This window comes from Corvus moneduloides, chromosome 13 (genome assembly GCF_009650955.1).
Source record: "Corvus moneduloides isolate bCorMon1 chromosome 13, bCorMon1.pri, whole genome shotgun sequence".
NCBI classification, from domain to species: domain Eukaryota; kingdom Metazoa; phylum Chordata; class Aves; order Passeriformes; family Corvidae; genus Corvus; species Corvus moneduloides.
In genome coordinates, this window is record NC_045488.1 from 17029687 (window position 1) to 17043933 (window position 14247).

General features: G+C 39.9%; 1 protein-coding gene across 4 annotated transcripts in view; it reads left to right on the forward strand.

Moving 5' to 3' along the window:
- The window catches only part of RAB8B (RAB8B, member RAS oncogene family), a 29725-nt gene extending 20998 nt beyond the window's left edge, over positions 1-8727 (forward strand). Inside the window, exons 7-10 of one of the 4 annotated variants that reach the window (XM_032122777.1) lie at positions 1534-1584; positions 2061-2085; positions 4501-4573; positions 8528-8727. In XM_032122777.1, the coding sequence (XP_031978668.1) occupies positions 1534-1584; positions 2061-2085; positions 4501-4550 (126 nt within the window). In that variant the 3' untranslated portion in view covers positions 4551-4573; positions 8528-8727. Of the gene's footprint in view, positions 1-1533; positions 1585-2060; positions 6220-8527 lie in introns of those variants that run through there. The other 3 variants (XM_032122776.1, XM_032122775.1, XM_032122774.1) reach the window with 3 other exon arrangements.
- The last annotated feature ends 5520 nt before the right edge of the window (positions 8728-14247 follow it).

The window sequence follows — 14247 nt, forward strand, 5'->3', positions numbered from 1 at the left end:
TCGGAAGGAAGAGTGGCTCAAGTCCAGTCTATCTCACCATAAATCACTTGTGTCATCTCAGGGAGGGTGGGGGGAGGATCTGAGCTGTATGAAAAGTGTGGACAAAAAAATAACTTTATCAAAAGGCAGTTAAATTAAGATTCATTCATCCAACAAGGTAGACTTGTTCTTAAGTGTTGCCCCTATACCTAATAATTTAAAAGTCTTTCTATGGGGTACTCTTTAGAAGTCCTGCAAACACCTACGTAATTCAGATCAGGCATCTGACAAATTAACTAGAAACTGAAGACATCGGTTCTTTAAAATAACAAGAGGGACGTTGTGCCAGCCAGATGTGGTTTTTTCTGATTGCAGGGTGATTGTTACACAGGATAGAGTTAGAATGGACTGATCTGCATCATGCTGCACCTGGACTAGCTTGACCTGATTTTCAGAGTGTCCTTGTGATTCTTAAAGCAGACACTGGAAGTGGGACCATGAGCAGTTAATACCAGAGTGGATAGCTGAGCTCCTCTGGAGGGCTGACTTGCTCTGTCATGTTAGGGCAGTTTCATGTTAACCCCTGCAGGTCATGAAATGCACAACAGTAGTTTGTGCTTACTCCAAATATTTGGCTCTCTGAATATTTTTTTAAATATTGACACGTGAATGATGAAGAAAGCATTAAAAAATGCAGCTGGTGTAGGCATTTGGCAATCACTAATGATTTCGTTTACTTTCCGCCAAATACTTCACTTTCGGGGAATTACACAATTGTGATATTCTTGGGATCAGAAGTGAATTAATTTATTTGTTGTGATTTATTTACATTAAATGAGTGTCTGTCTTTGGATATATTCCAAACACAATGAGAGGGGAAGTGTTTATACTTCTTACAGTCTGGAACTGTCCTTAGATTATTAGGGTCTCCAGATAGCCTAAAGTCTTGCTTTTTCCTGCTCCTGGAGAATTGCAGAATTTTTCTGCTACAGAAGTTTCATTGCTCCTTTGTACATTGAAATCTGGGATGCTGAGATTTGCCAGAGTAATTATTTATGGGTTTTTTCCTGTTTTTAATAGAGATACTGGAAGCTTAAATAGCCTTATAGGTAGTCCAGGAGTAAAGCTTTTGGAGGACAGAAAGCGAGCTAACCTTAATGTGAATTCCCAGGGTTTCCCTTCTCAAACCTCTCTGGGTTTCTAATTGTGATGCACAGTTCAGTTTGGGGGAGAAATAAAATCAGGATTAGTATATGCTCTTCAGCTGATTTTTTTTTTTCTCCGCCCAGATGTATTCAGTGGGAGGGTCTGTTGACTTGCTTCAAAGATTGGTGAGATGGAGACTGAAAACATAGTCTTTTCTTCTAAAGCATGTTTACTGAAGTTTTAAATGTACAGCTATTGTACATAGAGTGTCTTGCAACTCAGAGTGCTTTTAGTGGCCTACAGAACACTCTGTTGTTAATGTGTCTGGCTATTTCAAGTTTATCATGTCCTTCATGTGTCTTGCTCCTAACTCTTGTTTGTTTTTTCTTTATTTCCACTCCTCACCAGGCATTTTTCACACTTGCACGGGACATTATGACAAAGCTCAACAGAAAAATGGTTTGTATTTCCAATTAGCATACAAACTAGTTACAATGAGAGGGCAGCTATCATAATTGGCTGAGTAGTAGCCCTACCAAAACACTCCTGGGGATTACAGTAGTTGCTAGATCAAATTTGAGCAAACAGTGATTTATCACGCTCTATTACACATCAGTGCATAACTACTCAGTATTTTGCATGAACATTAACATTGGGCAGCCTGAAACTGATGTGTTGTTCCAAAATGCAATAGTGTGATCCGTCTTTTGTTACGTAGCCTCTTCTCCAGCTAATTCTTAAGATCTGGATTGTTACGTAAATGTTTATTTTTTTTACCAAGTGATTAACAAAGTCTGGATAACTGAGGAGGTCAAGTTGCAGCAGATCTCTGCTCTGGTTATTGCCTTGCAAGCAGGGGAAGTGGGGAGGAAGACTAGAAAAGCTGGAGATCTTTTTTCTGCATTTTATGATGTTGACACTCTTTTCTCTTTCAGAATGACAACAGTTCATCGGGGGCAGGTGGGCCAGTAAAAATAACAGAAAATCGATCTAAGAAGAGCAGCTTCTTTCGATGCACGCTACTTTGATGAACTTCTAATGATAGACTGCAGCACACTTAGAACCTTTTCTGCTTCTTTGAAAGCACAGGGTCACAAAGCCTCAGAAATAATACCACCAAGCTGCTGCTGAGAGCTCCATTGAACGTAGACTGCGATACACAAATACCAAGTGGATTTTGCTCACTAAGCCTATTGACCTGTCAGGCTCTTCTTTCTCAGATATGGAAGCTATGAAGTGGAGACACAAATGCAAGATTTAACTTGTTTTCCTTTTTTTACTTTCTGTTTTATTGCCTGTTGCAAAAGCTGCTATGTTTCTTTTAACTTTGCACATCCATATTGGCCTCTTACTGCCTGTTACAGCACAATCTTACATTTGTATTTGCACAGTTTGACTTGTAAGTAAGATTCTTAACAGATTTGTGCAGTTTTCTTTCTCTTTTTAAAAAAAATTGATTTTCAAGCAGAAGAGCCAGGGGAAAAATTAAGTCTCATTTCCTTTATTTTCTATGCTGTATACTTGTGGCCATGCAGTATGGATGTTGTTGCTCTAGTAATGAGAATCAGTGTAACAATTGGCATTTAACAATTTGTACAGATTTTGTCTCTTAGATGCACAAATCTGTTTATGCAGAAGCTATGGCTTCTATTCTGAATGTAGTATGTTGCTTTTCTTTCTTTACCAGACTTAGCAAAGTTGTGTTCTGAATTGCCAGTCACTGTCTGATTCACAGATGCACCTTTCAGTTATTTGAATAAACACAGTGTCTTTCCTCACTTAACTTCCCTTTGTTAGCTCAGACTGTCTGCACTTTTTTTTGTTTCTGATGAGGAAGTACACTCTGGATTTGAAATCATCACCACAAATTGGCCTCGTCACTATCACTTAAGTGGCTTGTGGAAGCTGAATGCATGAGTTCTGAGTAACCTCTTTGTGGATTCACTTGTTCAGAAATGACTGCTTCTAAAGGTGACTTCCATTTCTACTCTTAATTCTAAGGGTAGTTCGTTAACGTCTGTAAGCATCGACCCTTGACAACGGAGGTGTCCAAAACCAAGCTTCCTGCGCAGTTGCTAAAGTAGATCAAGTTTTGGCACTAAGGAAGCTTTGCATTAGGGCTGTAATGTACTCCTAGTTATGCAGTTAATGCTGAACGTGTGTCTTTGGTCTGCTCGAGCAGTTGTTTTTTCATCAAAAACTGGTACAGTGACCTAGACTGTTAGAAGTAGAGGTGAAACATAGTTGCCTTTTTTACTCAACTGAGCATTGTATAACCTAGTCTTTGTTCTACTACTTTTTTATTGTCTTCTGAAAAATTTCCTCAATGAGCAATTAAAACAGGTGCTTTAGTTCTGTTGGTGTGCCAAACGTGGACCATTGTAAGCTTTAACTACAAGTTTGTGTCCAGCATGTTTGCTGTTAGGGGATGGGTGTGTTCTGTCATTGTCAAAGGAAATGTCTGACGTGCTTGCTTTTGCTTCACTTTGTTGTCTGGAGTTGTAAACAGTGAGTTGGTTGTTACCACAGATAACCACTTCATTTTGCTCTGTCAGGTACTGAATTTGTCTGGGTCTGTTCTAAATAGTTTGAAAGGGAACAGGCCAATAGCGTTAGACGTAAAGCTTTTGATTTTAAAAGGTTTAACCTTAGTAGCTGGTTCCATAGTTTTAAGTGGTTATCAGCCTGTCCTTGTGTGTAGTTTAATAGAAGTAGTTCTTGTAACTAGTTGGTGGATCTCATAAACTGCTGTTGCTGCACTAGAACAGAGAAACCTTAATGGCAACAAGGTTTAGTGAAAAAACAAAGCAACCCTAACTGCTCTGGTGTCTACCCTTGATGTTTTTCTTGGACAGGCTAAAGCAGTTATGTTTTCTGTATGGTTAAAAAAAGTGCTTCTATACAGAAAGTGTTGTGACACCAATTATGAATGTTGTTTATTTTCAGTAATTTACCTCTGACTTATTTGGTGTCGTAATACTTTGATTTTTATCTCAGGGGTTGTCTGCAAACCAAAACTGACATGTTCTGTGTTTGGCACTGTTTACAGAATGCTTTGTATTGTTTTTCCTGTCTTCACTGTGTGGTAAATGTTCATTCAATATTAGTCTCCATGAACTTCCCTTTGAAAGAGCCTGTAAGTAGTAGAGTCTATGAAGTGCTTCTTGAAGCAGCAGCAAATTGGGGTATCTGCTCTGTATGGGGGAGGGTGGGAGGGAGAAAAAAACTTGCTATTTTCTTACACTTAGCTGTGCTAAACTGTACATAAATGTGAGGTAAGACCATAGGAAATTCACTTTATGCATGAGAAAGTACTGCAGTAAATATTTCACTTTGCTTATTGTTCATGTACAGTTCATCTTTTTCTATTTGTAGAAGAATTTAATGCAATTTTGTTGTCATCTGCTGAAACTGAAGAATTCTAATTTCATGTGGTCTTATGGATAAGGTAAAATGCAGATTTCTTTCTGTCTTTGCCCCCACCCCACTTCTCCAGCAGTATTAGATGGCTGAGTGGCTGCACTTTATCAGTGTGCTAACTTCTGGTCAGTAGAGACCTTTCTGTGTACAGTCTGCCCTGTCAGACGTGGAAAAATGTGCTGTATCTTAGCGTGCAAATCAGCTGTATGTTCTACTGGGATATTTTAGCTATGTTTTCCTCTAGTCAAGCAGGTGATGATAATGGCATGTTCTGCCTACGCATCAGATGCTGGGTATTACAGGCTTTTCTAATATCACTATGATTGTTTTGTGCAGTCTCTGTTGCTACTTTGCTCAAGACTATATAATCCTAAGTTTTGAAGGACTCTTAACTATACCTCAGTCAACTAGTTAGTACTCTAATGCCCATTAGAATTAAAGTCATATACTTATTATTCATTAAGCAGCAAATGTATTTCTGTTTTCTTCCAGAAATTGCCATTAACCTTTCAGGAAACAGACATTTTTTGGTGGATTTCAATAAAACAAAAATGCTGCTTATTCTTTGGAGTTTTAGGAGAAGTTCCCTCAGCCCCGTGCCTGTGCGCTCTATCTTGACCAATATTTTTCTAAGTGGTTTTTAAAAAAAGTCAAATGAAAAACAAACTGATCTCAGTGCTTTGCAATATTAGCTTTCAGTCTGCTCAGCAAAACATGCACAAGTAGTTTTTGTTGAGTGTATATAGAATATGTAATTGACTTATCTGGGAGTTCTAATATTGCTAAAGCTTAAACCGCTCACGAAACGTAATGCAGCTCACTTTTCTCTTTGGGGGACAGTCTCAAAAATGCTGATTGACTTTTCAGACTGGTAGTTCTTTTTACAGAAAATATTTCCCATTGTAAGTAACTTTCTCATACTAGTCTGCTGAAGTTAAGTGAATTACGTGGATCATTTTCACAGGTGAATAAAGGAGTCTTGAATGTACATATCACATTAAAATATTGTGAATGCATAATGATTTGAAAGTACATCAATAATATGTAAAATGCGTAAATGTGTTATTTGTGAAAATGCATCTGTTGTTTGGTTACCTGTTAATGTAACAGAATTTTTGCAATGTTAAACTTGCTAAGGATCGGTCTGTAGGTGATAATAGGTCTTTTTTCTCCTCCATTCACTGAACTGCTTATACCATTCTCATTCTTAAAAATAAAACTCGTATTTCTTTCTTCCAAAAAAAGCAGGATTTACATTGATTTTTCTTGTTTCTGGTGAATTTAACTATTTCAGTGCATTCCTATGGCCTTACAAACATTTTTGCAAATAAAACTTCAGTTACCATTATTTTAATGCTATATAGCTACTAAATTCAGAATAAAAAGTATAGTCTTTGAGAAAATGCTTAATTTTGAAACAGAAGTGTTCTACTGTGTGTGTTTAAGCACATTTTACCTCTGGTATAAAGGTGTAATGTGAAAAGCTCCTGCAGATAAAAGTGAACTTGTCATGTGGTTAACTTGTAAACCTAATCATTAATCGTGTATTGATATATATAGACAGAAAAACCAAACCCAGCTCCTAAGAAAACCTTCATAGTCCAATAGTTTTATTATTTCATGTGAACTTTTTTACAGTGTGTGTCTCAAATAAAAGTTACATAATGAAAAGCATTTTGGAGTATTTTGTACGAAATATTCCATGTAGTTTTTATACAGTTGGCATCTCCACTCTACTTTTGATACATTTGTGGAAAGGTGTCCAGTTGAGTTGCATCTGTAAAACTTAGTTTAACTAGTGATAAACCACAAGGGTTTTTGTCTGGCTTTGCTTGTTCCTAAACTTGACTCTTCTTTAGAGTTGTCCAGAAAAATCCTTTATTTCTGTAGTGATTGCTTAAATCTAAGTATATTATTTTGATGAGCTTCAGTTTCCTAAGAAACCATTTTTCCAGACATTGAGTGTCATGAAATGCCCTTTCAAAGTAACTTTTGAGCAATGCCTGTAAAGGTAACATGAGACACCATTTCCAATTTGATTAAGAATTAGCTACTGACTTAAGCTGTTAGCATTTTCTTTTTTGTTGTTGCTTTAAATCAGCATTATATGAAAGGTATGACTCTGAAATAACCTGGAGCACAAATATCATTGCATCAATATAGCACATATTGTTTGTCCAGCGTCCTTCAACACTGAGGAATATTCCCAAATTGAGGAATTTGACAAATACTTGTTAGCTGTTACATTAGTAATAGTTTCTGCCTTTCAAATTATTGTGGTTTGGCAGTAGCTTGCAATTGGTACAAAAATTAGCAAACCTAAGGAAAGAAGGGTTTATCTACCCAAGACAAAAGCAGGTTAATAGTTGAGACATCCTAAGGAATAAATGGAAAACTCATGGATGACAGATAGCTTCTAAAGTGTGTTTTCTACATGTTCATCTCACCAGCTGTATTTAGCCGAAAGGATATATAGCAACACAAAGCTAGAGTTCCATCCTTGTTACACCTTACTATTTCTTGATTCTGGTTTGCTTTGTTGTGCTTGTTTTCACACTTCGGCAGACAAATTTGCTGCTTTAGGAGCAGCTGTTTAAGCATTATCTTACATATCCCCTAGGTATGAACTGGGTTTATATGCTCAGCAGTCCTTAGGTCCTCGCAGTAGTTAGTGACATTTTAAGTGCATTTGCATTCTGCATTTGTTAAAAGGAAATACCAGGCATGCCTACACTACATAAAAATGGTGATTTATTACAGCTTCTGTCTGGATCTATTTTTGGTTGCAGATTAGCAATTATGATACGAATACTGCACACTTGTAGATCAGAGGCAAGTTGTTGGTACACATGTAGAATGTATCCAGTTTTTATAATCTGGTAAATTGCCTTTTTCATAAATTACTCTTTTTCCTACTTGGTTGACTAGTGGCTCTTAAGAATTCTTGAACTATACCAAAGTCATCAATATAATAAGATTTCATAATTTTTCTTTAGAAAGATCTAATCTTCAAGAGATGAGATACATAAATGAAGCTTTTATGCTGCATAATGTTCTCACCATCTGGAGGTTTAAAGAAAGGGCATGGCATGGAATGCGAAACATACTGAAAAGTTGTGCTCTTGGATGTGTTGTAGTTGCTTCAAAAATTTTTTACTGTCTTCAGCAGAGCACATCAGCAATGAGCTGCCGGTGTGAACAAATGCTCCATGAATTTTCTGAGCACATAGTTGGTACTTGTTGATAGTTCAATTTGTGAAATTAAGTTGTAAGTTATGAGCAGGATATGAGAATTTTCCCCATCTGAGGAATGAACAGATTAATGAATTGTGGAAAGTTGTGTAACTTAAACTATGCTAGTGAATACACTGTACTGCCTTCAGAGTGACGAAGAACTCTGAACATGGCACTAAGTCTTGAGAATTTCACCCTAGTTAATCTTAAATACCTTCCTTGAGTAAGTGGCTGAGATGACTTACTGCAGTTGTGACCTTTTCTGCCTATGCCACCCTCCAGAGGCATGTCCATGACACACAGCTCTGACTGGTGTTCCAGGGCCTTATGTTTGGCACTGGGCAGTCAGATCCATGGACTGGCTTCAAAACAGGTTTTGATTTCTCAGGGAAATGCTACCATTGTGCTCACTGACCTTTCTGACTTGGTTTAACACCTCTGCAGAACAGCATAAAGCAATGATGCTCCTGTGACACTTGTTTTGGGACAGGAGCTGGCAGAGCCCAGGGCTGATACCCTTCTCTGCTGCATCCTCACTTCCAGTTCTGCCTCACCCACACACATATTTTTGTATGCAGTGGGAAAGTGCAGACTTCACTTACCCAATTAAATAGAAGTGAAGTGGAAATTATATTTCTTTTTAAGAAAAGTTGAATGTTTATTTTTGTGCTGTTCACAAATCTGTACTGCTACTTTTACTTACTTTTTTATTTTTCCTTTTTTTTTTTTTCTTTTTCTCCCCCCCCAGGCAACATAAGGAACTAACTAGCTCTGGTCTGTATTCTAGATGAAGGACAGAATTTCTTCAACAAGGCTGAACAACTTCTGTCCCTGTCTTAATGCTGCCGAATGCTGCTTCTGAGCTTCCTCACCCAACTGCAATGACTTTGTAACCCTCATCCTCACAATTGTGCTCTGAACCAATAAAACACGGGCAAAAGGCAACCACATGTGTCTTACATACTGTTTATATGTAATTTTCCAGAATAGCACTGGTAGATGTACTTGAAATTAGGAAATGACTGAGCAGCTCCTTGTGCCAAGTGTGGGGAGGGGACCGGCCTTTAAAACCAGGTCTTGATTAATTAATGGAGTTCAATGTGCTGTTTAGGCAGACAGGGCTGCGTTACTCTGCGGCTGCTTCGTCTGCTTGAAGGGAGGGCAGGGGCAAACCCGATGCTGCACGAGGCAGGGCTGGAATCCTTCCCCTTCCTTGTCTCCCGTTTAGGAGCAGCGAGCCCGCGCTGCCCGCCTTGCTGAGGGGATCGGCGGCGAGACCCCTCCTGAGCGGATCAGGTGCGAGACCCTTCTGCCCGCCCCGCTGAGGGGAGATCAGCTGTGAGGCCCCGCTGCCAGTCTTGGTGAGGAGATCGGCGGCGAGACCCCCCCGCCTGTCCCGGTGAGATCGGCGGCGAGACCCCCCTTCCCGCCTCGCTGAGGGGACCAGCGTCAGCCCGCGGGGCCGCGGGCCCCCGCGCCCTCCTCGCAGCGTGAGGCGGGCGTGGCCGCGGGTCGGTGCCGGCGGCAGCCGCACACCCAGGGCAGGCACTGCGGGAGGGTGGCGCGGCCCCGCGTTCGGGGGCAGAGGGCACGGGGGCCGCACCAACTCGGAGCTTTCCGCGCACGGTCGCGGAGGGAAGGCCGGGGATGGGGACGGTCCCGAGATGCGTTTTTCTTAGATGGCGCAGGCAGCTCCCGCCCGTCCCGGCCTCTCCTCAGACGCTCATGTGGGTACCCCACACCCCCGAGGTGCTGGCGGGGAATGCGGGCACTGCACCCCGGGAAACCAGCGTGGTCCATGCCCTCGCGGGCCCAGGCGCCCCAAAGCGATCCTTGGTGGCCACAAATGTCCCCAGCGCCGTGTCCCACGGCCTCGGTCACCCTCTGGGCGGTGACCCCACCGTGCGGGGTACGCCAGGTGCGGGCTGTGCTTGTGTGCACCTCCTAGCCGTACCGTGGTGCCTGGGGATACAAAACCCCAGTGATCCACACGTGATGGTCGCTGCGGTTTGGTTACTCCTGGGACGTTCGTGAGGAAGCTCCCAGTGCTGGGTTACGGTGAGCGGCACGGCCGGGAGAGCGCCCTTGGGTGCGGCGGTGCGCGGCCTCTGCCCTGCGCAGGTGACCGGGGTGTCTCAGGAGGGGAGGGGTGTCCCAAGCGGGAGAGGGCCGGCCCCGAGCCCCGGCTCGCCAAGCTGGGCCCATTCCGGCTCTGATGTCTGGGCGGGCCCTTCATTTTCATACGTACTATTTCATGTGCACTTTCGTGCATACTCATTTCAAGTTCCTGTTGTTTCATTTCTGGTGCCTGGCAGGTATTCCCAAGAACCGTAGCTATGTCAGAAAACAGACTATTACCGGAAGTGTTTTTAGAAGCTGCTCATACTTTTCTCTATTTTCCTACACAGTGTAGTTAGGCTAGTAGTCCTTTGTCTTTCCCTATTAATGAAGTTTGCTTAAATGGGTAATAGGTAGGGTTGTTTAAGTGGTTTTCAACCACCTTGTCCATATCAGAGATGAAATTGCTAGTTTAAATTTCTCTTAAAGTTAAAAAATAGTTTCTTGTCATGGGAAATGCACACTTTAGCACGTATTTGTTTTGTGGTATTTACTCTGCAACTCTAACGAATTTAGTTGCCTCGTGGAGATCCTTAGTAGAAATTTCAAATGCTAGTGGAAAATGCAATATGTGTAACTGTTTTTAAGGTTTTTTGCCCCCTCTTTGGTTCAAGGCTTTTGTCTGGCTCGTCTCCCTGATGCTTTCTTCTCATGTGTGTTTTGTTCCTGTGCAAACTGGGGCTAGCCATTAAGCATCAGTATGGAAAAATGTGCTCATCTTTGGAGTGGTGTTTTCTATGCTGCTCCAGGAACTGTTCTGATTTACCTAGGACAGAGCTTTGAAGTAAGTCATATGTTATTTCTTATTCACTGGAGATTGCTTAAATGTAGAATCATGTTGGACAAACAGCTTACACTATTTAATATGAGTAGTTCTCTTGTGGCAACATAATTTCTCAAAAGTTAGTTTTGATAATAGAAAATAAAATTATGGCAGCCTTAAGCCAAATAATGAAACTTAGGAATGATAATTTTAAAATTTGTTTCATTGATGCAAATTGGAGATCCAACACAACTAATAGGATTAACTCTATTAGTTAACCCTTGAACATTCTTTCATAGAGAGGGCCACCTTTTGGAAAAAAAGAGAATTTAAAACAAAGTTTATATTTCATTCATCTCTGAGGCTATAATTTCAACGTGCCCCACTTTTTAGGGTGAAACGCCCTAAGAATTTAGAGTGGTGGGGTCTGCTAGAGACCTAACTTTTCCAGCAAAGCAAGAAACTGTTCTTTGTATTTATTAAATACACATGGAAAGCAAGGAACAAATGAGGAAACTGGTGGAAATTGTTTGCGCCACCTCTTGTGCTCTTTCACTTTGTGTAGCAATTCCGAAAGAAAGAGCCCTCCTTGATAGTCTTCCAGAGGGCACATTACCTCGGGTTGAAGAAAAAGGTTACTAAGGTTTTGTTCAGTATATTCCTTCAAGAAAATCATAGAAGGAAAAAAAAAAACCCACAGCAAATATTTTGCTTTTGTCTATATTTTTCTAGTGGATGAATTCCTGGGAGATTTTATAAGACCTATGCAATCTGTACAGAATCAGTTGAAGTTTAACTCTGCAAAAATAGCTTAGAAATATTCTGTGCTGGCAGCCTTTAGGCATTCTGCTGGAAAAGTGAACCAGTGAACATAAATGCATAGGATCATGGTGCCTGTGCAAATATGAAGCGTGATTATTAACTGAAGAGAAGGGGCCGCTATTTGAATTTATCAGTGAAAAAGATGCATCCAAAGTGACTCAATTTTTTTTCATAAGTTTTGACAGCTGTGTGTGTTACTACCTGATAGAAACCTCTTTAATAAGCTATTGTTGCCATTGCTTAAAAAGCATTTGGTGTTCCTGGGAAGATACTTGGGTCAATAGTATGTAAGTATTAAATTTATATTGTATGTGCCTCCAAAAATATTTTAATATACTAAAGACCATAGGTACCTGGTTTGGTAGAAAAATAATCCTTGAGTATAACAGTTGACTTTCAATTCCTTGTTCCGTAGCAAATGTTCGGGCATTCATGTTTAGTTTTACATTTCCTTTTGCTCTTGTTTCCGAGCTTGACTGTATGGTGTTGAGAGGAAGTAAAAGAAGTGACTTTTCTGACTTTCTCATTTGTGAGTCACTAGATGGTGCCATTTCACTTCTCTGGAATCAGAAATTCTCTTACATATTTTTAGTACCAGTTGGTGGTTGTGCTTTTAAAAGAAAACAATTGGTCTTCTGAGTTCTTTTTTTGAAACTATTGCTTTTTTTTTTCCTGAGACTATGCAATATAGATGTTTTGATTGAATCAAACTAATGTATTAGTAAACATGTGGAAAATGTTAAAGTTCCGTTCTTTTAAATTTTCATCAACTTTCAGTTTTATATTTGTTTATGTGCTTTACTGATGCAACAATGAGACCAGACTTGACGAAAATACACATTTTAAATGTAGAATTGTTTGAGGGTCTTTAAGTATCTGCAGCTTATGTGAATTATGATTCACATACGACTTCAGTTGAGGCATAGTGGTTTTCATCCACTGACAGCTGCTCTGCATTTCTCTGTGTACTAAGAACTGAAAAGAACAGAGTTAACAGTGGCCCATTTATATCTCTTGCTGTAATCCTGGGATATCACAGAAACCACTTAGTGCAGTTTCATGTAACATGCTAAAAGTTGTTTGGGGAACTGTTATTTCATAATTTCACATAGAAAATGTATGTCACACAATTCATGTGCTGACTGCCAGTTAGGTATGAGTGATGGATATTATTTCCAAGTTTAACCACTAAATTGTCTGTTTATCTGGTCAGAAATGGAGAGGCTTCCAAAACAATTTTTGCAAAATGGCTTGGACACCTTTTTTGTGAGAATGGCAAAGTAGAGCTTTACATTCACAGGAATGCTTGTTATTAATAAAATTATTTACTTTGAGAGATCCTAATACTGGGTTTGACTTGCTGGCCATCAGTTTTTCCTTGGTGAGAAATGATGTTATAAAACTGTAGCTACTGTATTGTGGTAGAAAGTGTTTTACAGTTTGACAAGGTGCAGTGAGTTAGGTTCAGTATGGAACGACTTTATCAGTTTGAGAAGAAGCAGTGAATACTTAAGTTTTGTAAAGCTGTGCAGTCAGTGGGTTATGGTTCTGAGTTGGACCGTGGGCAGAGCCTCTGGAACTTTTACCATAATCAAGCAATCTAAAACCACCAAAGGGTCTGACTGGTTGTGTGAGCTGCTCGGTTTCCTGAGGCTTCCAAGTCACGGTCTCTTTGTTACCTCTTACTTATTTTATAAAGAGCACGCACATCCTAAACACGTGCGGTAAAGAAACAGAGACTTCAGCATATCCTGGTGCTGGATCCTTCAGTTGAGTCAGCCTGCACGTACTTGGCAGTCGGATACCTCTCCCCCAGGGGTTGCACAGCCCTGTAGGGCCAGCCAGCAAATCATCCACTTTGAAAGATGGACACGGTGGGAAATTTTGTGGGTGTGTTACAAAGTCTCCTGTTTGCTTTTGTTTGGCTTAATTAAAGTACAGGGAGTTTGAAATCTATCTGTAAACATTTCCTGCTGAATATGCAGCCAAAACTGAAACAAGGTATCAGATTTTACTTTTTTGGTAATATTTCTGATTATCTTACATTTTTGAAATGTAGAACATATAAATATTGCCTTATTTTTAATGGTCTGTGTGGTATGTTAAGCTCCAATTTACATTTTCTAGTGATGAAGGAAAATGTCTTTTAAATAGAAGGAAAAAACAAGAAAAATAAAATAAAGTGAAAGTCTTAATAAGATTTAAATATTCCTTGCAAGCTAATAATAAAAACTTCAGTGTCTTGTTGAATTTTTATGTCCTAAGCTATATTTGTGGTTGAACAAAAGCCCACACCACAATTGAGTTATAAACTTAATTTGATTTTTCAAAATATATTCAATATGTAAGAATAGCTATTTATAGTTTTCTTTTAGAATTTCAGAAAATTTGATTACTTGTAAATAATAAAAAAGCATTGCCAGTGGTGCCAGTTGTTCAGAGTCACTTGATGGCATCTGCCTAGTGAATTCACTAGTTCCATTTCCTTAAAGTCTTGACAGAAAGCAAGTGAAAAGTGGGGCAGGTCATGTAGCCCCTATAAAATGCACAGAGCTACAACGTGGTGATCTTCTTGTAGTGTGGAAGTTCAAGGGAATATCCCACCCAGCAGCTGGCCAGCTATGGGTATCCAGCTGCCCAGCCGTGAGATATAAGCATTTTCTCTGTCTTTGGTGTTTGCTGTGTTTCTGGGTCTGCTGATCCTGTGACTGAAATGCATGAAATGGGGGCACACAGCTGCAGCCAACAGAATAATTATTACAGCA